At 53.6% G+C, this 25,471-nt stretch overlaps 8 protein-coding genes across 8 annotated transcripts; 4 read left to right on the top strand and 4 right to left on the bottom strand.

Moving 5' to 3' along the window:
- Positions 1–1,698: 1,698 nt before the first annotated feature.
- On the bottom strand, positions 1,699–2,979 carry CABS01_05107 (uncharacterized protein; the record flags this gene model as incomplete). The annotated part of the gene is made up of 1 exon (XM_060538477.1): positions 1,699–2,979. One exon carries the CDS (start codon positions 2,977–2,979, stop codon positions 1,699–1,701), a length of 1,281 nt encoding a protein of 426 aa, XP_060405649.1.
- Positions 2,980–7,235: 4,256 nt separating this feature from the next.
- Positions 7,236–9,166, top strand: CABS01_05108 (histone promoter control 2; the record flags this gene model as incomplete). The annotated part of the gene is made up of 2 exons (XM_060538478.1): positions 7,236–8,809; positions 8,866–9,166. 2 exons carry the CDS (start codon positions 7,236–7,238, stop codon positions 9,164–9,166), a joined length of 1,875 nt encoding a protein of 624 aa, XP_060405650.1.
- Positions 9,167–10,207: 1,041 nt separating this feature from the next.
- Positions 10,208–12,276, top strand: CABS01_05109 (surfeit locus protein 6; the record flags this gene model as incomplete). The annotated part of the gene is made up of 3 exons (XM_060538479.1): positions 10,208–10,228; positions 10,359–10,442; positions 10,621–12,276. The coding sequence occupies 3 exons, from the start codon at positions 10,208–10,210 to the stop codon at positions 12,274–12,276; spliced, it is 1,761 nt and encodes a 586-aa protein (XP_060405651.1).
- Positions 12,277–13,362: 1,086 nt separating this feature from the next.
- On the bottom strand, positions 13,363–14,656 carry CABS01_05110 (uncharacterized protein; the record flags this gene model as incomplete). Its single annotated transcript, XM_060538480.1, has 4 exons — positions 13,363–13,452; positions 13,511–13,962; positions 14,066–14,312; positions 14,390–14,656. 4 exons carry the CDS (start codon positions 14,654–14,656, stop codon positions 13,363–13,365), a joined length of 1,056 nt encoding a protein of 351 aa, XP_060405652.1.
- Positions 14,657–16,363: 1,707 nt separating this feature from the next.
- CABS01_05111 (aldo/keto reductase) lies at positions 16,364–17,747 on the bottom strand (the record flags this gene model as incomplete). The annotated part of the gene is made up of 6 exons (XM_060538481.1): positions 16,364–16,659; positions 16,733–16,927; positions 16,996–17,109; positions 17,159–17,299; positions 17,360–17,438; positions 17,499–17,747. The coding sequence occupies 6 exons, from the start codon at positions 17,745–17,747 to the stop codon at positions 16,364–16,366; spliced, it is 1,074 nt and encodes a 357-aa protein (XP_060405653.1).
- A 2,016-nt stretch (positions 17,748–19,763) lies between these two features.
- CABS01_05112 (uncharacterized protein) lies at positions 19,764–20,504 on the top strand (the record flags this gene model as incomplete). The annotated part of the gene is made up of 1 exon (XM_060538482.1): positions 19,764–20,504. One exon carries the CDS (start codon positions 19,764–19,766, stop codon positions 20,502–20,504), a length of 741 nt encoding a protein of 246 aa, XP_060405654.1.
- A 584-nt stretch (positions 20,505–21,088) lies between these two features.
- On the bottom strand, positions 21,089–22,756 carry CABS01_05113 (general alpha-glucoside permease; the record flags this gene model as incomplete). Its single annotated transcript, XM_060538483.1, has 1 exon — positions 21,089–22,756. One exon carries the CDS (start codon positions 22,754–22,756, stop codon positions 21,089–21,091), a length of 1,668 nt encoding a protein of 555 aa, XP_060405655.1.
- Positions 22,757–23,699: 943 nt separating this feature from the next.
- On the top strand, positions 23,700–25,176 carry CABS01_05114 (AflYd/sugR/sugar regulator; the record flags this gene model as incomplete). The annotated part of the gene is made up of 3 exons (XM_060538484.1): positions 23,700–24,277; positions 24,364–24,832; positions 24,904–25,176. 3 exons carry the CDS (start codon positions 23,700–23,702, stop codon positions 25,174–25,176), a joined length of 1,320 nt encoding a protein of 439 aa, XP_060405656.1.
- Between the last annotated feature and the right edge of the window lie 295 nt (positions 25,177–25,471).

A 25,471-nucleotide genomic window follows, 5' to 3' on the forward strand; every position in this document is an offset into this window, starting at 1 on the left:
CCGCCTTGATCTGGCATCTTGCGCGTTTTTTCGAGTTGGGATATCTTTCGACCGGACGACGTCTCAGGGCGCGATGCATCGTAGATAGAGCCCGGCAGTCTGGGTCGAAACTGTGCCAAGACAAACCGCCCGAGATTTACAGCGACAGCTGCCGTTGAGCAGCTGCATGGCATCTACATGTTTTGGGATAAGCTAGCGAGGACTCTGATCAGATAATCGGGAGCCGTGCTAAGAATTCGTCGAAGAAGCTACGAAGCGTTCGTCATCATGAAGCCAGCCACCTTCAAGTTGTGAGATCGTGTAACTCTCGCCATACTCTGGTACCGCCAGCCACAAACTCTCTCCACTAGGAGCAAATGATGAAAATGAAGCTTTTCTTATACCTCTTCCGGCCAAACTGCAGTGCGTCAGTCGTCACTAGGTACTCGAAAGGTTGGCGTAACAGCAGAGGGTGCCTGGTAGGTTTCCTCTGCGTGGGGTGGCAGAAGCTTTCCGCTATATACGTCCGATCTGGAACTATAGACGACGAGGCCGGAATCGCTCCCCAAGAATTGGCTTCTAAGGCAGCCGTCGAACTCCGAATCAGCACATTGTGGCTGCGTGGCATCACCTAAGCATCCGGCCGACAGCTTCACGCCGGCCCACTCTTGACTGCTTTCCGGTGTGAGAGTCCACAACACCAACTCGTGGAAAGCGCGGAGTTTGGGCAGATAAGCTCGTGGGGATGGGCGTAGCACGTGTCGAGTAGCGGGGAGGAAGGGGTCTTGTAGGTCGAAAGCTTCTCGGCCATGATGTCTTAAAGACCAGGAGCTCTCTGGATAGAGCTAGGAACATTCATGTTAAGATGACATACATGGGCTGACAGAGGTATGAAGGGTTGAGAGTCATGTCCTCTATCCTTTCTCGTTGGGCTTTTCAAGTTGCTGGTATGATGCTAGCCCAACTTCCTACTGGGACAACAGACATTGGGCAGCAGCTGCGAAGAAGATTATGCAGAAAGTGCCCGTCGCCGCCGTCTGTACACCCGCGGCTCCGTATCTTATGTCATGAATTCTCTACAACGAGGTGTCTCTATGAGTCAGGAGCTTTAAACGGCTCTAGGCTAAGGTAATGCGATAGAGGAATTTGACTTCCTCTCCCTTCACCTCATCAAGTGATCGCACCATACACGTGCCCCGTGAATAGGTCAAAGCGTGGCCTAGCTTCTGCGCATATGGTAGCTAGCTATGAACACGCATCGTAAAGGTTTGCCGGAGCCGGCTCAGCTTGGAGCGGAGTCTCCTCTACCGTAGTTCACGATAAGAAAGTCTGTCAACGAGGGGGTTATTGAGGTGTGGGACTTGACTCGCTAGAAGCTTGATTTGCTTTTCGTCTCTTCTTGTAGGGGTTCTGTGATGTCGAGATGTGACGACGATAGGACTTGACTCATTGCCAGCTTGCTGAGTGATTTTGATGATGATTTTCTTGTGGGAGTTGAGAGATCTCCGGCGGCAGCTTCCCATTGACCTTCCAAGAGACATTACTCAGATATTCAAAACCTACTTCCTCGCAGTCTTGGTTGGTGGAAGAGCTACATGGCGAACATCAGATTCGATTTGATACAGCATGTAAGCTCTCGAGATCTTGCTTAAAATTGGTATCATTTCGGAGCGAGTGCCTAGTCACGGGGAACATTCTCGAAAATCGTGAGGACAGCCCCTATCTGCCAGACCACTGCTCCCTCCACCCGCCCTTCTCAAATAACCACAGCGCCTCCGTCGCATACGCCCGACTCCCCCTATGACCACCATCCACAATCGCCGCCTCGGACAAGCTCTCCAGCACGCGTCCCTCCTGCACACTGCTCCAGATGCCGCGTCCCAAGCTATCCTCCTCGCCGTTTCCCCACTCGCCTTTACCCAGCCTATACAGAATCCGCCCCAGCGTCTGGAACGCGACGCACCTCTGCGCTGGCACGGCGCTACGCGCATAAATAGCCAACTCCTCGATCGTGTACCCCGCCGCCTCGGGCGCCTGGCCGTGGTGGTGCAGCCCCTTTGACGTGGGTATCGACCTGCTCAGGCGAGGGGGGATCAGCCCGCCTTTGAAGTCGAAGCGGAGGGCGGCGATGGGGAGGGAGGACTGGCCCGGGTAGTAGGGGGATTCACGGTCGGCGGGGGAGTCGGCCGTCGGGATGGGCGCCATCCAGGCGAGCTTGCTCGGGTCGGCGGGGAGGTTGGGGAAGAATTTCTCGTGGAGGGTCTGGAGGAAGTCGGGGTGCGAGGGGTCGAGGTCGGGGAGGGCGGGCGCCTGAGGGAAGTGCGTCTTGTCGGGCTGGTCGTTGAGGGGGAAGAGGTCTGCTGGAGGGGCGGCGGGGGCCTTGTCTTCGTGTGTGTGCGAGGGCTTTGGCGGTGCCTTTGATGTTGGCTCGTCTTCTTCGTCTGCGAATGAGACGGACTTCGGAGCCGTAGCGGGCTTTGGTGCTGGCTTGGGTTTCGGCGGCGCAGAGGTGTCCTCGATCTTGATCTCTGGTGTCGGGGCCGGCGGCTCCCTCTTGGTTTCGTCCGCGGGCGGATCGAAGGGATTCGGGCCATGCTGCTCGTCTATATTGGCCCTACCGAGGAGGCGCTGGATAAGGGACGGGTCGAGAGAGTTTAGCAGTTCCTGCCTCTCCTGTGCAATGTCCTCTGGGCTCATATCCTCCAGCTTCTGCCTATTTTCGCGGTCGATTCTCCGTCGCTCGGCGGCCTCGAAAGACTTTTGTGAGTCTGCGGCGACATCTTCGCTGGACTTTGGCTGGATCGAGGAGGTCGCGGCCGCGGCTTGGGCACCTGTCGTGGGCTTGCCTTGCCGTTGCTGCTTGAAAGCCGAGACGCGGGCTGCGCGCTTCTTGTGTGCGGGGAAGCCTGTCGGGGCGGCGTCGATGTCGTCAAAGACAACGGGTTTCGCAGGTGCCGTCTCCTTTTCGACAATATCTCCGACTAGCATCATCGGCTCCATAACTGCGTTGTGGGGGTTGGAAAGAAGGACTTGGAAGAGAGCAAGATTGTGAGAATGTTGGCGGTTCGGCGGGAGCAGTTGGTGGGTGGGTTTACCAATTATTTTTTTCCCTTTGGTCGCAGTCCAGAGTGACGTACCTTTTCTTCTTATCGGGCTGTAGCTCTGCCTTATCAGATTGCACGCCCCCCAGGCCAGTGCCCCCTGGTCAGAGGCTCCATGCCTTTTTCGGAACTGCCCGTGCGGCACCCCGAACACAAGCTCATTTTCAGATGGGAGTACGACGGGGAACCAGGGTCACCGCGCCAAGGGGTCAGATGCGTTTGGGGGTCGAAAATTGCCGCATATCGATATTTCGGGCTCTCTGTGAGCGCGTGCAACTCCGGTCGCGAATGGCATAGGTTCAATTCGGAATCAATAATCACTCCAGCTGTCCCGACTAAGGGAGGACGTGCAACGCAACGGTGATGGCGGCTGGCTGCAGGCCACGCTACCAGAGATGGAGGCTCATGGGAGGGGGGGAGACGACTCGTCCTAAATCCCGAGAATGCGCCGTTTTAGAGTTGTGGCTGACAAGCGGGACTGAGCCACATCAAGTTTTGCATTAGCGTCGATCGTCCGCAAAATTCCAGAAAACTTTGGATGGGCGGAGAGGCGGACTGGCGGGCGACCATGCCGGGGGGTGCAGTGCAGTATGTATGTACGGATACGCTGTATACCACAGCATTCTGTTTCCGTTTGATTGGCACAGTGCCGCTTCTTGGTGGGATAGATGAAACTCGTTGGATTTGTTTGAGAGTTCATTTGGAAGATGCATGATCAATTGTGCACAGCGATAAATGCGTACATTTGCAAGTACACCTATCCGTACATTTATTTCCTTGTCGGTGTTGCCATGTCTCTCTTGACGAGAGATTGTTGCATGCAATTAGGTTAGAGCTTCCGAGAGGAATTTCGGCTGGAAAATTCGCGTACTACGTAGTACACTTTTTTTAACTCCCTGTTTTCTTCCTTTTCTCCGCCAACCATGCTGCTTAGAATACAAACAATTGTCGTTTATGTCTCGCTGATGGGAAGGAATGTTCGGGTGACAAAAGGAAGGATTATGCACGTTCTTTCGAGCTTGTGGCGTGTTGCAGAATCTGCAACATGTCTTTCATGTCCGTAGCGCACCACCTAGCAGCATTTGTGTGTTGCCCCGAAAAAAGGGTTTTGGCTGTAATGAAATGCTTGTTCTGCGAAATGCACGTCGACAATGAAGAGGAAATAGGAAGGCTATGAAATTAGCTATCAATATGTCTTGTTGCATCCATACCTGGAAATAGTCAATGAGGCTCATGGGCCTGTAGTCAGTCCCTCCTCCATGATCAGCGAGACATGCAGAAGGGGGGATCGAAATAGTACAGACTACAGAGGATGCCCTGCGCCGTTGTTCGCTCCCCTGAACAGTGGGGGGAAAGCCTGGAGGAGATCTGGCTGGACCATGAGGTGAGGTGTGCCCCGGCCATCATCTCTCCGTTTCGCAGCCCCACCCCTTGGCTACTTTCCAAGTTCCCTCTTGGCTCCTGCCCTCCAAGCTCATTAGGTAAGCATGGCAAGGTACCTACCTTCATTACTCCAAGTATTATGTGCTGCGTACGGATACCTCTGCGTCGGGCTCAGCAGGGTGGGTGTGCTGGGTGGTTTGCACAAAGATCCTTGCGCCGGCCGCGGTTATCTGGGACGCTAGGGCGGAAATGGAAGCCGGACGTGGTTCAACGTCAGACGCGCAGGATCCACCTTTACCCACATTTGAACGTTGCACCGCTCCTCAGATTGGCGGGAACAAAAGGAAAAAAGGCTGTTAAGACAACAAGAGGTGGCACATCTTTGTACTCGGTACCTGCGCCCGGACCCGTGTTTCTCTTTTTTGGCGACATCTCTTAGCCCCGAAAAAAAGCTGCAACCACCTACACCTTGCACCTGCACCACACAACGCGGTCCCCCCCTTTCCTGTTCGCTTGCCGATGGCCGCCCATGGGAGAAATTCCACGACCCCTTCTTTCCTTCCTTTCCCCACGGCTCGGCTCCTGCTCCCCTCCTCGCGCGGCTGCACGCACTGGACTGGATGAGGTACCATCGACCACCTGCACCCCCTCGCATCCCCGTAGCGCCGCGCTGCCTCCATGTCTTCCCAATTCATGTTACTGCATCCAAAAGGTGTACCGTACGGATACAAACACACACGCCGCATGAGGTGCCGCACTACACAATTGTAGTACCTTATTGCTGGAGACAACCTACAACACTAGGTAGATTGTGCCTGCCGCGGCAAGACTTCCCTTCTCATCCCCCATCCCCCATCCCGTCTCATCGGCCGTGACGGTTCTTGCTGGCTGTTGATAGCGGGTTGACTTCCAGGTTCGCCCTTTCCCCAAAGTTACCTGAGCTGAAGGCTCCGACTTCCTCGCATCGGGTTGGCCGCTCGCCCTGCTTTTTGCCCTGCGTGATCTGGTTCCGGGCGGCGTACCTTCCTCTTGTACCCTGGTCTGCCATAGTGGTGTTTATTTTCCCTTGTCGGCTGTTGGCGAGACATGCCCGTGGTCCAACATCCCGTCCTTGGCCTTGGCTGAGGAAGAGGAGACACCATCGTTAAGCGGAGAAAGCCCCAAAAAGCCGCCGACGTGTGTTGTTGCTCTCGCTCTCTCATGATGCTTGCCTGTCTGGTGATGGGTAAATGATGGGGGTGGGCGTGCTCCCATTCCCATCCACCCCGTCCCGTCCATTGTCAGTCAGCCTGTCTCTCATATTACCTTACCTGAGGTTCCTTGCCATACCATCCCGTCATCCCGTTCGTCCATCTTTTCTTTCTGCGCCTGGCCCACGTTGGAGGTTTACACATCTCTCTGCATCTCTGGTCCGGCTGTCTCGACCTTTCGTACTTTCCTCCCTGGGCGGCCCGTTCTCGAAGCGCCATCGCTTCTTGTCATCTTGGTGTTTTCCCCCCTTCCCTTCCCTTTCCTGCCTCCCCACTCCCATTACTTGCTGAGGTGAGGTGCAGCCGAAGGCATCCCATCGCTCACGCCCCCCCTTTGGCTCTCGCTCAGGACGGTAGTCCACTCTTTCCATGTTGTTGCCATTCCCATTTCCCTTCTCCCGCTCCCATTCCCATCATTCCCAGTTCTTCTCTTCCTAATGCCTTTTCCCTCTTTTAACCTTGGCTTGACCGTGACTGACCGCCCACCCCATCCCATCCTGTCCATTCCCATCCTTTTACCATTCCCCCCATAATCCATTCACCCGCCCCGTCCGCGTCCTGTTCTTCTTTCCTTGCCGTGCTTGCCCACCCCGTCCACGTTCCTCGTGGTCCTGAGGCCATCTGATCCCGTCGATGTGCCCCCCAGCCTAGTCCGAATCTCTAATTCGGCTTTAATAATAAAATTTCCCTCCCATTCACTCCTGCTGAGGCCATCCACGTCTGCTCGGTGCCCCGTTTTTCTCGTCTTGCGCAGCAGCCAAATGTCGGCCCAAAAAATAATTGTTGTTCCCCCCAAAAACGTAGCCATCCCCATCTCCTCTTTCGACCTCCCATTCCCCTCCTCCTTTTTCCTCTTCGCAACTACCACGACGCTGCAAATTCGACTGCAGAATCGTCAAATCCATCAATCTCGACATCAATCACCATCGTCGACATCCTCAAAATAACACCGTTTTGTTCGGCTCACCAAGCTGCACTCTTTGACGGTCGCCAAACTCCTCTTTTCTCTACACAACACCTCTTTTTTGTCGATCAAAGGTGCCAATTGTCGTCAAAAAACACGCCTACCGATCATTGAGGTTATTCACGAGTTCCCACCTTTGCCAACTCCGCACGGCCACACCGCAGGTGACCACTGCTCAATCGGTGCAGCAGTCTCCTGCCTTAGCCAACCTAGTCCCTCTACCTTACATAATTCCGCGTCTGGCCCCAACCTACTTTCAGCCAATCCGGAGCTACGCAACCTCAACGTACCAAAACGCGAACCCACCTCCCTGTCAGAAGGGAAAAAGTGAGGTCATTCAGGACGAACCTCTCACAGCAATTCACCACGCGACTGCAATCGAAGAATAGTTCGATGCACTATACCTGCTGTTCTTCACAGTAGCCCCACGGTATCAAACACTGCCTTGAACATTTTTCAACCTCAGTACCTTTTTTCCCGGTGCAGGTGTCTGTCGAATTAACCTTCGAAGACCTCTTTTCGGTGTGGTGTTACTTTGGTGGTGGAGGAGAGCCAGCTATGCGCGACAGCTCTTCACCTGCACTTTCATCACCACCTTCCGGCTCTATTTCAGACCCAGGCTCGCCAATAATCGGTCGGCCAAACAACAACGATATGGATATGGACGAGATCATAGTAGATCCCTCCCAACCTCGCTTCGGTGTCGCCGCAGGAGACCAGCCGCCTCAACCGGAAGTCCGCCTTACCGCTGCTGGCTTGCCACGAAAGAAGCCCGGTCGCAAACCTGGCTCTACCGTCAAGCCTAAGAATCCCGACGAGCCGCCCAAGGTGCGCCGACCTCGAAAGCCTCGTGATCCCAATGCGCCGCCCATTCAAAGGAAGAGAAAGTCGGCACCAGCTGCGGATGCCGATGCAGGCTCAGATTCCAAGTCCCTAGCCGCTGCAGCTGCATCTTCCTCCACACCTCCTCCCTCTCGACAGACCAAGATCACAGACCTCGTCGGCATCAGCTCGTCTTCCCGACCTGGTTCTGCTCAGCCCGAACACACAGCGCAAAAGGCACCCAAGCGAGAAGAGATGCCGCGTTCAATGCAAAGCATTCTGAACGCAGACCCCGAGCCCGAGCCGAAACCACAAAATACTGTTCTCCCTACGCGTACTAGCGGTCAGGGTTACGATCCTATCCGTGGAAGCTACGACCCGGTCAGAGGCATCTTTGGTAGTGCCTCATCTCCAAGACCCGCAACACAAACTGTCAACCGACCTAGCGCGTCTCCCTCTATCGCGAGCTTGGTAGATCCGCCCACGCAGAGTGTCACGTCGCCTTCTGCACAAAACTTCCGCATTGCCTCGACTGCTCAGTCACGAACTGAGAATGCATCTTTGCCAGCATCTCCGTCATACCCTGCCAGATCAATCCCTCAAGCGATTTCAAAGCCACCTGCACCCGAGCCGAAGAAGGCCCTCGCTCCCCCGCCAGTTCCAGCTATCAAGGCAGATGCGAAGCTGAAGGACGCCGCTTCGACTGCTGGTTCTGTCGCCAGCAAGAAACATTCACCAAAGCAAAAGCCACAAAAGTCTGGTGTCTCTTCACCGAAGCTGAATGCTTTGGACGACTCTCGGGATCTACTCGGAGATCGTTCAATTCTGGACTTCGGCAGAGCCGAGACTGGCAAGGAGTACAAGGCCCCGGATATTGTCCTGGACATTCCTATCAAGCCCGGCGACACGAATATCTACATCAACGTGATGCGTATGGCTGAGGAGAAGTATGGCTGGGATGCCCTGCACCCTCGCCTGGCGGAGAAGCGAGATCGCAAGGCCCGCATTGCTGCTGCCTCGGCTGCCTTGGAGAAAACGGCGTCAGGCCAGGAATCTGGCGACGAAATGTCCGAGGATTCAGACAAGGAAGCTAGTAACGTGGAGATGGGCGGTATGACGAGTGGTGCCGACCTTCCCGAGAAGCCGAAGAAGAAGAAGCGCAACTTCAAAGAAGATGAGTACGACAAGGATGACGACTTTGTCGACGATTCCGAGCTTCTGTGGGAGCAGCAGGCGGCCGCTAGCCGGGATGGCTTCTTTGTGTACTCTGGACCTTTGGTGCCAGAGGTTGAGAAGCCTGCGGATACAAGGTATGTTGCATTCACTATCATTCCTATATTGCATACAGTTCACTGACACATTTCAGACCCGACGGACTGCCCAAGCGTGGCCGTGGAAGTCGAGGCGGTCGTATTGGCGGTCGTGGCGGTACGACTCGAGGTGAGGGCGGCACTGGTCGTGGAGGCGGACCAGGCTCCCGAGGTGGTCGCGGATCCCGAGGCGGCTCTCTTACTCGCAAACCGCGTATCACCAAGTCTGAAAAGGAGCAGCTCGAGCGCGAAAAGGCGGATCGCCAGCGACAGGCTGAGCTGAGCGCCAAGTCTACAAACGGCTACTCACTTCAGCCGCAGACGCCCTCCTTTGCAGCTGGAATGGCAGGCGCGTAAATCGCCTAGACACCCTTCTACTACGACACAACGGATGCTACATGACCACGGCATATATCCTCGTCGAGAGGAATGGTGTCTTTGAAGACACGGCTCGCAACAAACGAACATACGAAAGTGGATTGATATGAGAGAGTCCTTAAGTAGGCTACTGTTGCGGCTACGACTTGAGAAAGACTAGCGAGAGGCGGTTGTCTTATCCGAAACAAAAAAACAATCGGAACAGGCGTTGTGATGTCAATGCCTTTTCCTTGGCCATTGACTTTGCTGAGGGTGACATGATTATTAGGCTGGGCGGCACTGCTTCTCAGACGGCATGGGACGGCATGGGAATCCCAGGATTGCGGCGTTCGGGCTTGTAGGACTGATTATTGGACGGAATGGGTCTACAGTTGGGCGGTTCCACTTATCCACTCGTGGCGGTGGAGTTTCCAAGCCGTGTGATAGATTTGCGAATTGTGTTATGGTATTCCGGAGTAGAGATGTATGCTTAGAAAGACTTACTACCAATCAAAGCAGTGATTAATGCCATTGGTGGTTACAACTTGACTTCGGTATCTCAGTGCAGCACTCTAGGGCAGTACAACATTGGTGGTCAGATAAGCATATGTTTCAAGATGAGCGAATCCCAGCCAGAAGTTTGGTGATGGGGTCTGCAGTTTGGACCCTGAGGTTTGAAGCCGGACAACTTGCTAAGATGCGTATATCGGGGCGCTATGTCATTGCGGGGTGGAAATCGAGCTCACCGCCCCCAAAAACAGGTGATAGTTCGGTGGCAGAAAAGCGCCAAGATTTCGCATAAGCGATTTCTCCACACCCCAAAAAATTTCGAACTGCCCGAAAATTCGCAGCCAATCCGCCCGCAACCGCCGCAGTATCAAAGCTCTGTCTCTGTTCACCGAGTCTGCTTGCACCCGCCTAGCCGTTGATTTTCGTTTGGCTCAGCAGCACTCCAACCCACCCTTTTGCGGCCAACACATAGAAGAACATTTGCTTCTTTCAATAAGAATCTTACAGGCCAAGGAACAGAACAAAGGGAATATGGCGGAATCTACTTTGCAGGTTCGTTGTGTTGCCCGTGCCCCGCCACCGGTCGAAGAAAAAAAAATAAAGAAGAGAGAGAAAGGCTGCTGGCGGCGGTGATGATCCTATGAGGTCGCCACAAAAGACACAATGTTAACATGCTTCGTAGGATCGCCTGCGCGAGCACTCAAAGGCCTTTGATGGTCTCTTGTCCCTCATTCCGGCAAAGATGTACTATGGAGAAGACAACTCTGTATGTTTGCCCCCAGTCCGCACCTTACATCCTTCAATGGCCCTACAAAGCAAAATCGCAAAGCGACCGAAAGGAAGCCAGCCTCGTCCCCTACTCCATCGCTTGTGCCTTGGCTACACAGCACCACAGTACCTTCTATTGAAGAGCGCACTTTGCTCACGCTTCTTTCTTGCAACAGGAACAATGGAAGCGGACGAAGCAGACGAAAGCCGAAGCCAAAGCCGCAAAGACGGCCAAGTTGGACCCCGACAGCGAGCTGAACCGCAACGCAAAGGAAGTCATGGACGAGCGGGCGGCGCGCAACAAGCGCAAGCTGGAGGCGATGCAGGAGGAAGAGGACAAGGAGGACGACGAGCCCATCCCGGGCGTGCAGAGGGAGCTGCCCGGCCAGGGCCTGCGGATGAACAAGGACTATAACAAGAAGCAGAAGACGGCCGACCTCCCGATCGACACGATTGATGACGCCAACCCTGCCGAGATGTCGCAGAACCAGCTCATGAGGATGGCGAAGAAGGAAGCCAAACTGGAGAAGCGCGCGACCAAGAAGGCGAAGAAGGCTGAGAAGAAGGCTGCTAAGCTGGAGGCTGCTGGTGGTGACGCCGCCATTGCCGATGCTGACGCTGAGGTGCCCGAGGTCAAGGAGTCCAGCAAGCCCGCCGCCACCAAGGCTGCAAAGTCCCCGGCGGCTGCCAAGAAGGAATCCAACAAGAAGCAACAGAAGAAGGCCGAGTCCAAGGATGCCAAGCCCGTCAGCAACGACCACGACAGGGACGCGGAAAAGGATGAGGACGAGGAGTACGAAACCGTCGACGAGTCCGACGACGAGGCCGAACCCGCGACAAAGTCCAAGTCCAAATCCGCCGACCTCAACCCCCTCGACCTCTCTGGCCTCGCCCAACAACAAAAGGCCACAGAGTCCAGCGGCGCCTCGACACCGGCCTCGCCAACCTTTGACACCGCGGCGGCCGCCACCGCGAGCACGACAACCTCGACGAGCTCCACCGTCCCGCCCTCCGAGAAGCCAAAGCACATCAAACTCCCCGCCGACACCTCCGCCCTCCGCGCCCGCCTCGCAGCCCGCATAGAAGCCCTCCGCGCCGCCCGCAAAGCCGACGGCCCCGACGGAAAACCGATCCGCACGCGCCAGGAGCTCATCGAGGCGCGCCGCTTCAAGCAGGCCCAGCGCAAGGAGCACAAGAAGGAGCTCCGCACAAAGGCCAAGCTCGAGGAGGAAGCCCGGCGCGAGGAGACGCTCGCGTCAAACTCCCCCAGCGTCATGTCGCCTCGCGTCGGCCTCGGCGGCGACGACGGCGACGAGCCCGCCAACTTTGCCTTCGGCCGCGTCGCCTTCGACGACGGAACGAAGCTCTCGCACGACCTCTCCCACGCGCTCAACACGCACAAGAAGCGCGGGCCCTCGGACCCCAAGACGGCGCTCATCAAGATCCAGAACCAGAAGAAGCGCCTCGCGGCCCTCGACAAGGAGAAGCAGGCCGACATTGCCGAAAAGGAGCAGTGGCTCGTCGCCCGGAAACGCGCCGAGGGCGAGCGCGTGCGGGACGACGAGCAGGCTCTCAAGAGGGCGGTCAAGCGCAAGGAGCAGACCAAGAAGAAGAGCGAAAAGGCGTGGAAGGAGCGCAGCGACGGGGTGGCCAAGTCGATTCGCGAGAAGCAGAAGAAGCGCGAGGATAACCTGAAGAAGCGCAAGGATGATAAGCTGGCGCACAAGCTCGGTCGCAAGAGCGGGAAGAAGGTCGGCGGCGGTGGGGCGAAGAAGACCAAGGCGCGTCCTGGGTTTGAGGGGAGCTTTGGCGGCGGTAAGAAGAAGAAATAAGCGTGGGGGCTTGAGCAGAGAGCTATCGTGAGGAATGAGGTTTGAGGCCGTGAGGAGGTTGGCGATACAGGAGATTAATCGATATCCCCCCCGGAGCAGTGGAGGCAGGACACAAGTTGTGTGTGTCCGAGGAAAACCGACGAGCGGTTTTTTTTGCATCATCACTATGGATGGAAAACGGCGTTTCTGGGAACAAAAAGAGAACTACTGTACATTGTTTTGTCTTTTTTCTTCTGCACAAAAAAAGGTGGACGGCGGCGTAGGAGGGAACCCATGAATACATATTTCAATCGTTCTAGCCATGTCACGGTTGTTTTCATCGCTTCGTGGACTTCCACTACTGTATATCAGTGCAGAGGTTAGTCAGTGTTTCCGAGGCTATCGTAACGAGGTTGGTATGACTCGTAGGGAAGGAAGACTTCAGACTCAAGCTCTCATCAACGCCGGCCGGATATATGATATATGACCATATCTTGCACATCTCAGCTAAGACAACAACGCAAGGCAAGGAGACGGTAGAACAAGCCCATGCAAATCTTTCAAACTGATATCTCACACTCATTTTCCCTCTTCGCTCTCGTTTCTCGGGACGTGGACTGAGTGTGTTCTGCATTAAAACGATCGCTTACGGTAAAAAAAAAAAGTAGTTGAAACCCAACCAACTACACGCGTGTGTATTTTTCGCCGTCCCATCATCCTTCATTTTTTTCCCTTGCTGGAAACCGTTTTCTCTCCCATGAGGCAAAAAGAAGGGTATAGCGCCCTCTCATGATATTTTGCCCCCAAGTTTGCGAACCCAATATCCTGCTCCCCCACGGCCACCTTACATGCTGCACATTTTTTGGTTTGATGGGGAGCATAAGAAAGTCGCTTTCCCCTGTTGCTTTATTTTATCATTTCTCGTGAGGGTTCGAATTTGGTGAAGGTCGGGAGAGCTCAATGCTGGGGCGTTTCGATGTGTCTAGGTTGTGAATGGGATTGAGAAATGGGGGAGTCGTGTTCCCGAAACTCGCTCAGTGCTCTCTGCCCTGTACAAAGTCGAGGCAGCGGAATGATCGGTTTCGAGAATGTCGAGGTCGATTAGGTTTACAAGAGGGAATCAAGACGGGTGAAGACACTAAGACAGGCAGCCACAACTTCGAGTTGCAGCTCCTTATCCTTGCCCTTGCTGATTTCCTGCAAAAGTGTTAAATCCAGGCTATTAAGCCGTATGGGGAAATTCTGTTCAACATACGTCTGCGATGACTTGAGGCAGGTTGGCACCGATACCGTTGCCGGTAGCCTTCTTTCCAAAAGGCCATTGGCTGTAGTCGGCGAGAAGCTCGTCTGTCTGGGCAAAGGCGCGCTCGCGGGCCTCGTGGCCGAGGGTGCTCAGGGCGTTCTCGAGCACGTTGGCAGCGTAGGCGGCGCACACCATGGCAAGAGTACGGACGTAACGGAATTCGAGGTTCTCGGGCAGGAATTGGGATGCGGGGAGGACGACAGTACGCTGGGTCAAAACGTTGCGGACGCGGCGGCGAATCTCCTCCTTAGCACCTCCGTCGGCGACGGGGTGGGTCGCCATATCGAACAGCAGGAAGTTGCGCTTCTCGGTGCGGAGGATGCCCTTATCGACTAGACCCTTGGCCAGGCGCTCGCGAACCTGCTTTAATTGGTATCCGATCTTCATCAGATTCCAGGTCTCTCCTGTAGGTGGCCCACATCCGTCAGCCAGAGTGCTTTCCAAGGGCGAAGTGGACAGCGCAGTGCTCCAATCCATTTTAGGGAGGGGAAAGGGGGGTAGCTTTACCGCTCATCAGATCGATCCAAGAGCTGACACTCATCTTCTCGCTCTGCTTCATCATCTTCAATGCCTCATCGAGCAGGACCTCGCCTGTCAGGGTGTCGTCGATAACCTCAATGACGCGATCCGCGAGGGGGAAACGTCTTCTCGAGGCATCCTTCTGCATGCTGATGCGACCGCGGAATGCGAGTTCGATGACGATGCATCCTCTCAGAGCGTATGAGATGTTGTCGTTCCAGAATGACAGGTAACCCTGCACCGTGTAAAAAGTCAATTAGCGACCTGGCTTCATGTGTGGAAATCGGTGCGCAGCGCTCGTCGTCGGCATACCTGCTTGTCCTTGAGACCGAGGAGCAGAACCTCCTCCATCAACGTCAGCTTGGGTTGTTTGCTGCGCTCGGCGCTCTCGCTGATGTCGCGGGGGTCGAAGGCGATCTTGTGGCCGTTCTCGCCGCTCTCGTAGCTCGTCTCGGGGGCGCTATCCTTGATGTTGGGCGTTGAGTTGGTCCGGCTGGCGCCATTGCTGGCCTCACCATCGCCGGCCGCGGCACCTCCGCCTCCACGGCGTCGGGTAAGACCTCCTGCCGCTGCTGACATTGTGTCTGATGTCGAGATGGTGTCGTGGGTATGTCGTCAAAGGGAAAGGGAGGTAGGGCTGGCTCGGGGATGATCCTGAGATTCGGGCCCGGTCAAGCAATGGTCGCAGATGAGACGCTAAACACTCGTCGCAGTTCGCGCAGGTCGTCACCGGATAGCAAGGCGATGAAGGACGTGCCAGCAAGGTGTTGGAAAGTTACTTGCAGGTCGTAAGGCTGCGGGCGCTCGGTCGTGATGTCGAGGCGCTTTCTTTCTCTCCCTATCTCGGCGATCGGGCCAGGGAGCTGACAGCTGCTGCGCAGGCTGAGATGGGCCTTGTGGGTTATGTGTCAGGAGTTTGGGGACACCCTTTTGTGATGGTGGCTAGAGATGGCGAGAATCAATACAATCCTGCCGATGGAAGCAAGCTGTTGATTGAAGCAATGTGTCAAAGGAGAAATCTGACGCTTCTGTCGTGTGCCCTTTGCTTGTATCTCCTCGAAGGCCTGCTTGGTTGGCTAAGTTTTGGCCCCTTCTGCCAGTAAATGGAATTTCTCGCAGCCTGGAAATTGCACCGCCCCAGCTGTGGTGCACGGGCCAGGTGCGCCTGCTGAGCTCTTGTGGCGCCATGAGGCTTGGGCTCCACCTTGAAGCACGACACAATGAGCCCGGTGGATGGAAGGGAGGGAGGGACCTTCTCCCCCCGGCTCGTGGACCCTGAATAGGCATCTTCTGTAAATAATACGATGTTGCCCCGTACCTTACATGCTGAGAGCTCTCCATCTGGGCCTTCACATGTATCATGTATCCGTCCGCCGAGATGCTGTCGTGCTTTTCGTTCTTCAATTTTGGGCATCATCGGGACATCATCATGTTTGATTTCCGCCGCTAAAATCGTAGCATGGAGCTCCGCAGGTGCCGACATTACTGCCCGTCTTCGCCGGTCTTGACTCAAGTCGCCAAAGTCTATTTGATCAATCCAATCCACAATTTCTTGTCTTGTTATCGACCTGTCTGTTTCACATCGCGATATCCATTTTTCCGCCTCGAGATGATATCTTATCAGCGACTCTCGTGAACACGTGGCTGGACGCGTGTGCTGAACGAAATAGATTTCCACCCCTGGCGTTGACACCCTGTCTCACTAGGGAGAAACGGCGAGCTGCGCGAAGCACTTTTTCAATGGCTTCCAACATTCCTTTGCAATCAACGGCCACCGTGGCCTTGGTACGCCCTGTAGGCCGCCAGCCGAGACAACTTGTATCGCCGTGCCCTACACAGCAAACTGGCGCAGTAAAGGCGGGAGAAGCATTCAAGTTGAGTTCGCTCTATCGTAGACCAGCATTGAATACAAGTTGCTTCCCGCAACGTATGCAGCATTCACATGGCAAACTTTTGCGTCCGGATACTGAGGTACTTGGCTTCAGAGCTTAGCGCGGTTTTGCGGGGCATGGTGTAGGGAGCTGGTCCGGTTGACCTGCTTACTGTGGGTCCGATAACCCCGCCAACCACCGATCGCCGTCCGGAGCTCTCGTGTGAAGATGCCGGAACAGCTCCGTAATTTTCCTCCGAGAGTGTGGCAGGATGAGCGAAAGCTTTTCAGGAAGGCGGGAGTGACAATGTGATGATTACAACCGATTTATGTATGCATCTCTACTCTCGAGCTTGAGTTCCAGGCGATCTACAGCTAGCGCTAGAAGCATCAGCCCACGATCCAGACGGTCCATACTAGTGGCCGACTGCGGCCTCATGCATTGCTGAGAATCTCTTGCCCTCAGGCTTGTTGGCTTCCACCAGCTTCCTGATGGCAAGAACCTCGCTCTCCGACAACTCCACATCCCGGGAGGCCCAATTCTCCTCCAGCCTCTTCGGCTTGGTAGTACCCGGGATGGTGATGAGACCTTGGGCAGCCACCCAGGCCAGGGCAAGCTGAGCAAGAGAGCAGCCCTTTTCGGTAGCGATCTTCTTCATCTCGTCCACGATGGCCTTGTTCTTATAAAAGCTCTCTCCTTGGAACTTGGGGACTGTGATGCAGGTCAGAAAATGTGCTCACCGGGGAAAGAGAAGGAAGGCATTCGAGTGCCTGTGACTACATACCAGTTCGACGGAAGTCATCGGGCACGAAGTCGTCGGGGCTCTGATAGTCGAAGTAGTCGACCAACCAGCCGTGGCCCAACGGGCTGAACGCTACAAAGGCAACATCCAATTCCTTGGCCGTTTGAATTAGGCCGCTCTCCTCATGGAGGGTCTCAAAGGCAGAATACTCCGCTTGGACCGCATCGACCTTTGCGACTTTTCAAACGTCAGTTTTTAATTGCATGAAAGATGAAGCTGAAGTCGTTGTGGCGGATGGGACATACTCGAGTTAGCCTCGCGCAGGGTTTTGGCAGAGCACTCTGACAGGCCAATGTACTTGGTCTTCCCCTCCTTCCGAATCTCGTCAAGAGCAGCGATGGACTCGGACAGAGGTGTCTCTATAGCCTTTGTTAGATGAGTAGAAACAGGCTAGAGAGGATATCATACTCGGATCGATTCTGTGCAGGTAGTACAGGTCTGGTGCGAAGCCTAGTCTTTCGATGGTACCATTGATGTAAGACCGGATATGGGATCTCGAGTTGGTGACACTGCGGTCGTTGAAGACATCAAAGCCACACTTGGAGGCAACTTGACATATAAGGTCAATACTAGATTATCACACGATGCCATAAGTGAACTTGACCTTACCAAAGACCTTATCCCGAACGTTGTGCTTGCGGATGAAATCCCCGAGGATCTTCTCGTTAAGACCTGCGTCGTACGCAACCTGATTTCATGTAAGGGAACGTCATGAAAAGAGACTTGCTACGTGCGGCACAGGGCTTACAGCAGTGTCCCAAAAGGTACAGCCCAGCTCGATTGCTTTTAGAAGCACAGGCTCCGCCTGCTCAGCCGAGAGCCTAGTGCCCATGGCCGACGTTATGCCCATTGCACCGAACCCCGGTACTGGGACGCGGATGCCGCCAAAGGGGAGAGTCTTGACCATCTTGGTATGGAACTGGAGTGACGATGGTGGGTGTGTAGGGACAGCGAGTAGTAAGAGGATAGCTTTGTAGAATTGAAAGTGATACATCATTTGATAGACATTGAAGGAAAGAATCGGTGACTTTATATAAGTTCTTGTGTAGGGTCATCATCAATCGTTCTCGTAAAGCAGAGCCATGGCCTACAGCTTTAGCCCGGTAATTTTCTTTAGGAAAGTAAGCAAACCGCAAATTTGCTGGCCATAACAGATAAATCCGAATGCTGTATTCGTGAATTATTTGACTTATTCTGCCTCTACGGCTTCAATTTTGAAACTAGCGAGTCATCGTACTGGATGTTATGACGTTCGGCTCCGTGTGCAGGGGTGTCAGCCGGTGCTAAAGGCCGCGTCTAAGTCCGCTAGCCCCCACAGCTCGGATGACATCCAGGACAGAGCCTTCGGCTTCTTGAGTCTAAATTGCTCTATATAACCTATTATCTCGCACTACCGCTCTCCGCACTGAAATCTTAATTCATCATCGCCGTCTTCCTTCTCTGTGGCTTCCACATTAATGCAGCAAGAGATCAACTAGCACAGATGGCTTGAGAGACACACTCACACGGCTCGGTCTTCGCTGCTGAAGCCAGAAAATGAGAGCAACTTGCACCCAATACATCTTGCGAAAGACAGACGTTTCATCGAAGCCACAGTTCTCAGAGCCAGCCTAATGGGCAAAAACTTAGCTTGACATCGGAAAGCCATTGCGAGTACATGGTTGTCAACACCACTGAGCTTGACAAGTTGTAGATTGGCACGGCGTTCCTTTTTCCAAAGGCAGGATACTCTTTCGATGACCTTTCACTTCGATCTTGTAGTCCACATGGAAGAGGTGTTTCAGACAGGAGTGGATGGAGACGCCGGTCACCCCATTGAGACAGGAATCTTTCGGATTACTATCTGCATGGCTTTTTTTTTTCAACTCGCATGGCAATTCAATCACCGCATCTTTACCAGCCAATTCATATAGAACACGTTAGGATCTTGGGTAATCCACTGTGTATGTACCATGATGCCTGGGTGACCCAGGCCATCCTCGTCTAGTCCGCCCAGATATGTTGACATCTGTTCGGTCAAATTCAGGTCAGACCCCAGGTACCTTGGTCGTCGGAAAGCTAAGCCCAGGAGTTCTCGAATGAGGCAATAAGAGAAGGCATTTAAGCTTAATCCACTGATCCGTTACCCTGAACTCGAAGGCTATAAGCCCCCTTCCCCAGCAAAGTCACAGACCAAACAATTAGAGATCTGTAGATGATGAAACAATTAATTTATATCACAGCAGATGCTACCCGCTATTCATACCCTACGATTTCTCAGATCGAATCTGCATGCTTCAATGTACTCCAGTTGAAGACTTTCTCAGTCTTACTTGAAGTGTAGTATGATACGCTTAGCAGTATTATTGGCCCGCACATGCCGTCTTCCTAGGCCAAGATATTCGTTCCTGGATGCCTGACCAAACGTTTGGGTAAGGTCGTAACGGTACGGCACGACGCTTGGTGGCGTAAACCTTGAGTCCCGGGTCGACTGAGCCTCGTGGACACCATCGCGGCTGAGAATAGTCAGAACGATTTCGGAGATACAGTTTCAAGACGAAATCCCGGACTAGAGTCTTCCTCGACGTAGCTATCATACCTGTTTGGCATATCTACAGACTTTACATAGCCAGTGAACCCCTAAAGTCTCAAACTCAACCAACTAAGGTTCCCGGTCAGCCAATGATCTGCTCAATATCGCAGACTCTGCCGAGGAGGCATCGTGGTCTAACTTGCTCACTCCGACATCCAGGTCGAATATTTGCCGTCAAGTGAACCAAGGTAGATGCCATGGACCAACACGGTACTCTGCTAATTGTTCATCTAGACTAATATAAACCGCCTTCCATCCCCCATGGATTCTCATTCTCTTCGCCCAGCATCCACCACACTCTTGTTCATTTCATACACTTTTCTACGTTCTGCAAAGTCTCTTCTTGTACATACCATACTCGTCTACGCCTCATACAACCACTTCTCTCACACAACACTCTTCCTCTTCTCACAACACAAACCCATCTCTTCACCACTCAAGATGTCCTCCTATCAGCTTTCATATACCATGCTCAATGAAAGAAGTCTGGCCATCATCTGCCTTGCAGCTAGAATTGGCAAGAAGACCGAGGCTGGAAGCAAGGAGTACTTTCCCGGTGCCGCCCACTCTCGTGTATTCGAGTTCTTCTATTCGAAGTTTGTTCGGTCTCAAGATTCTGTCTGGCGCCAGATCCCGCGCCAGATGCGCCAGGACCTCCTCGAAGAGTACTATCCCGACTTAGACAATGTCCATTCCTACCTCAGCGAGCGGGGTTTCAAGTCAATTCTCAAGAAACTGTGCTCTCACTGGTTTGAGGATATCGAGAAGCACATGCCAGATGTTCTTTTCTTGATGCCAGAGCAATCCAGAGTGGCACCGACCAAGAATGACTCAAAGAACAACAAGCCCGCTTCTTCTCACCCTCTGGAGGCGCCGGCCAAGCATTCGACCAAGAATCCATCCCCGCCCAAGGATGCCGATCCAAAGTCTCTCCTCTCTACCAAGAGAAAACGCGAAGGGGCTGGGGAACACGAGGATAAACCTCGTGTTGCAAAGAGGACGAGGCTGATGACTCCCAAGAGCACCAGCGGCTCGGAAAGTCCTAGCCCCAGCCCCAGCTTGCAACGACAGCAGCAACTACAGCGCGAGGAGCGTTGGCTGTCGGAGAGAGAGGTCGCGCGTATTGGGCGCCGGCCTCAAGGCAAGAAGTGGAAGTCGCAGATTACCCCACTGCATGTATAGGCGTGGGCCACACTCTTCTAAGCTGTCGAGCCCGTGTCTCTTCGCGTACGAGCAGTCGTGACATCGTCTATCGTCAAAGGAGTTCTAGGTAATGATACCCTACGGAGATATTGGGTCGGAGTTTTGGTTTGGTAACAAGGTCTGAGATCTCTGCTTGTTTCGTGGAACCATGAGCCGGGGAGTTTGGGGTTGTCACATCAGCTTGATTATTAACGGATACTGCTTCGTATTACACTTCAATTGTACTTCGCGGCCGCAGGAATTGCTTGAGTCGTTGGAAGTCACTTCTGTAAACGACTACTAGATTGTAAATACGAATGAATGGATGTGACTTTCATCATGCCTGTGCTGGGTTTTTGTTCTGCCTAACCGATCTTGAAGACATCGCTGCCGTGTCTATCTACACCTCCGATCACCATCAATAGTGACTTGCCAAGTGTCTCGTTGCATTCATTAACACAGAAGATCATTTACCCAAAGGTCTCATTGGCAGAATATTGAAGAAGGTATTCGTATACTTTCTCGGTTCGGTCAAGCTCATGATGCTGTATTTGACAGCGACTCTCCCTAGTTACTCTCCCTACTCACCGACCCTCAACGTTGACCGCCATCGGTCCATCGTGCTTTTCATCTCTCCCCACATTGTCTGCAAATACTTCCACCTTAGCCTGTGCAAACTGGCGTGCACTCACGCGGTTCTCGAACAGCATCTCAAGCTCAGCTGGGGAGCGTCCCTTCGGTTCGGGAAGACAGAAGTACGCCCAAACCAGTTCGCAGAAGCAAATTCCTGCCCAGATGAATCCTCCCTTTCCTCTCAAGTTCCAGGCGCTGGGGTTGATGATAGGCGGGTTCAAGAAGTTGGCGCCGATGCTAGCCAGAAGATAGGCATTGCGGGCAATAGCAACTGTCTTGATTCGGAGTCGGGTGGAAGGAATTTCTGCGACTAAACAGTAGCAAGTTGGTCCCACGGTCATGTCGTACGTGATGACGAAGACCATCAACAAGGCTCCCGATGCCCAGCCTAGATCCGGACGGGGAGCCGGAATGCCCATACCGCCGACGGTCACTAGTACGGTGAACATGATGCAAAGACCAACGACATATAGTGTTCGACGTCCGACATGGGGGAGAAGGAACCAAGAGAGAAAGGTGCCGACGATAGCCATGGCATTAGTTCCGAGACCAAAGCTGAATGAGTTGTCCGAGTCAAAGCCAGCTTGTTGAAGGAAGTAGATGACGTTGCTGCCAAACCAAACGCCACAAGCAACTTGTCCCACCCACACGAAGCAGGCAATCATTGTTCTGCGAAGGTTGGTGCCGCGAAAGCAGTCGATGTATGAGGTTCCCTCCGAGTTCAGTCTCTCCATCTCGTTTGTATGGGCGATCATGGAGATGCTGACGTCGAGTTCAGCATCTGTTGTCGAGGAACTCGCTAGTCGCCGCAGAGCATTGCGAGCGTCGGTCAGACGGCCTTTACGAACCAGCCAAGTCGGGCTCTCGGGTGCGAGCATAACGCCAACCATGATGGGCAAGGGGAACACCCATTGGATGGCGTAGGGAATACGCCAAGCCCAGTCGTCGGGGCGAGAAAGGAGTCCTCGCAGGACACCAGTACCGATGAATTGCCCAATGACCCAGCACATGTTTGTATAAGTCGTCATGATCGGTCGAAGGGCCATGGGCGTGACATCGGCGGCGTAGGTTGTCGTCAAAGCTTGGAAGGCACCCCAGGGGAGGCCACAAAGCAGACCTCCTGCGAGAAGGTAGCCGATATTCTGCGCAAAGAAGAAGAGGAAGATGAAGACGATGTTAAGTACTAGGGCACCGAGGAAAGTCTTCTTGTATCCGTAGCGTTCCGCGACCATGCCACCGACGAAGAGCCCAATCATTTGACCAACTTGAGTAGCGTTTTGCAAGCCCGACTGCCATGTTGATGTAAGTTGATAGTCGCCGTTCTCCAACCGCACTCCGAATCTTCGACGGAACTGCGGCAAGCCGTAGAAGTTGCCAATTAGGGAGGTGTCGTATGCCTCCATGACAACGCAGAGAGAAAGGACCATTGAGAATGCCACAGACTTGGGATACGCCCGGAAGGACTCCATGACCGACATGTTCTTCTGGCCCTCCGTCGCCGCTTGAGCATCGTGGGCTACATGATCCAAAAGTACCGGCTCATGTTTGCCGTGCTTTTCTGCAGCACGCGGACCTGTGAGTGCATTTGCAGTCTCGACATTGGCCGGGGTGGTCGCCATTGGTAGCACAGACTCTAGACAGCTGATAAGATGACAGGGAAAGATGGAGATGGTTGTAGTAAAGTCCGGGGAAATCTGGGGAACACGTTTCCGAATTCGGGACCATGAAGAACTATTTATCTTGATGCCTCTTGCTCGCGCGGGTTGACCTCCGTGAAGAAAATCATCAACCCGCCTTTTCCCAGACACATTTTGCTTGCGCCAACATCGTCCGACGTGCAACCCGCATCGGTGGTTCTTGATCGTACGCAGTCTTGGAGAACTTCACTGACTTGCAACTTTTCTCGTGGCAATCAGGTGGTGGTTGACTCGGGTCTCGGACAACCTAGCCGTCAAGGGCCGTAGTGTTGGTTCCATGTGGATAATGCGGGTTGGTCCCGGGATATTTCAAGCGAAAAGTTCAAGCGACAAGGCCGAGACTCTGATGCCCGGTTAAATTCTCGTGGAATTTTTTGCTACCCATGGAAATCCGATGACCTTGACAAGGAGGGGCCCCGGAGCCGATGGGTTGAAAAAGGGAATCCGCGTCCGGGTATCCATACCCCCCACAAGAATCAGTCGCTTGATTTATTCGCCTGAAATGGTATTTAGGAAAGACAACTGCAGTCTTCCAGGCTTGAAACCAGATATGGCTATTTTCATAATTCACTTTTCCGACATCTCATGTAACCATCGCCTTTGAAACCGGAATATGGAGAAAGGCAAGAAGCGTACGAACTATCCCTGCGATGGATGCTCGCTTCGGCGAGTACGATGCCACTTACAAGGAAGCAGCCCACCCTGCAACGAATGCCGAAAAAGATCAGTCGAATGCACGTTTCTTCGGGTTCCACGAAAGAGAGGACCGAAGGGGCCTCGATTGAGTACCACTCACAAGGTGGTAAACTACCAGGAGCAGATTCGGCAGAATCGATCAGGTCTCCCTCTTCCGGCTCGTGGACCAATGCAAAGCCCCAGATCGCCGTCAACTCCCGGTGTGGAGAACGAGAGTACTGCCCAGAAGAACCCTTTGGAGGTTTACATCGAATACCTGGACAAGTTTCGAGACCATCTAACATGTGTTTGGCCCGTCGTCAACGTGGAATCCCTAAAGTCCCGGATCAGTGGTTCGCTGGATGATCACGATGCATGGGCATTATCTGGAGCCATCTGTGCTACGGTAATTGCTCAGCTACGACTATCTCAATTGCGGCTTTCCAAGCAGCATAACTTGGTCTCAGATGACAACAGCATTGCGGAAAGCTTTGCACATCATGCTCAACTCTCGCATAATCTGAGCAATCAGCATCATCAAAGCACTTACTACAAGGAAGACACGACAGACTCTTTACTGACTGCGTTCTTTCTACACATCTACTTCGCCAACACAGAACGCATCAGGCTAGCCACGGTATACTTACATGAGGCAATTGCTCAATTGCATTTGCAAAGCCTACACCGTCCAGAGATCCTAGTCAGCCTCGCAGACGAACAAAGAGAATTGCTATTGCGGATCTTCTGGTTGGTGTTTGTAACTGAGAGGTGAGTTCCTCCCCTTTCATACTGGCGACGGTTCAGTCGATAAGCCTCCTCTATGGAGGGTCGGATTGCTGACAGAGAAGAAACAGGACATTCTGCGTGCAGAACTGTTTCCCACCATGCCTCAAGCCAATCCAGACTTTCCCGCTCTCCGGATTTCACATACAAGGAGCCGGCGAAGTGGACGCTTCCTTCCAACTCCTCGCTCAACTCTTCACTCTACTCGACGATAACATCGTCATGGCGGCAGACAGAGGGGGTGTCACACCCGGCTCCAGTAAAGCCGACAATCTCTACAGCGCCCTTTCGGCCATGGCCAAGCAGGACTTCTCGACCCTGGCCCCCAACCTCCCAGAGACCCAGCGAGTGAACGTGCTGATGACGGGGAACTGGATCCACATACTCTGGTGGCAGTTTGCTCTGAGCCACTACCAGATGTCTAGCCGCATGGATGATGCAATGCTCTCCATGCTGAAGCCTGCCAAGGTTGCCCACGAGGCCATGCGCCTGCTCGGGTCTGTTTCCCAGCAGGCCATTCGGACCCACGGATATGGCCTAGTAAGTATCACACTACCGAGGTTCTGGCCGCGCCGACGCTGACATTTTGCCCCTTTTTTTCTTTCCTGTAGGAGCTGAAAGTATTCCGTATTGCCGATGCTCTCATCGACATCCTAGCTTGTAACACGTGGTTGTCTAGCTCCCTACAGCCCGGATGCAATAGTATGCTTCTGGGGGCCAGAGATGTACTGCATTCTCTTCAGAAAGCACTTTTGCTCATTGGTGGGCCGGAGTCTTTATTTCACAAGAAGTTGATGCTGGTTATGGCCGAATCACAATTACCGGTGCCGAATGTCAAGACTTTGACGCCCTGCGAGGAAGAAGAACGCGTTGAGGATTCGTAGAAGAACCAGACCCCATTGAATGACCCAAGTTAATCACTCTAAATCTTGAATACGAAAGTCTTTGTATCATTTGACCATGTCCTCGGGATGTATCCTGTGGATCGATAGTTCCAGGACAGCATGAGTGTCACCATCGACCATGGGCCCCGCCTTGATTCGTCTAGACACCTGTGCGCTTGCTTGATGTATCAAGTGACACGCTATGCCGTGATTCTTGCGAGAAATTCAGGCGAGGAATGGTTCTTTTCGGTCACAGGATGCCATCGGCAGTCGCTTGGCATGTCTCTCTCGCTGA

Source organism: Colletotrichum abscissum, assembly GCF_030869225.1.
Source record: "Colletotrichum abscissum strain IMI 504890 chromosome Unknown Scaffold_10.1, whole genome shotgun sequence".
Lineage (NCBI taxonomy): Eukaryota > Fungi > Ascomycota > Sordariomycetes > Glomerellales > Glomerellaceae > Colletotrichum > Colletotrichum abscissum.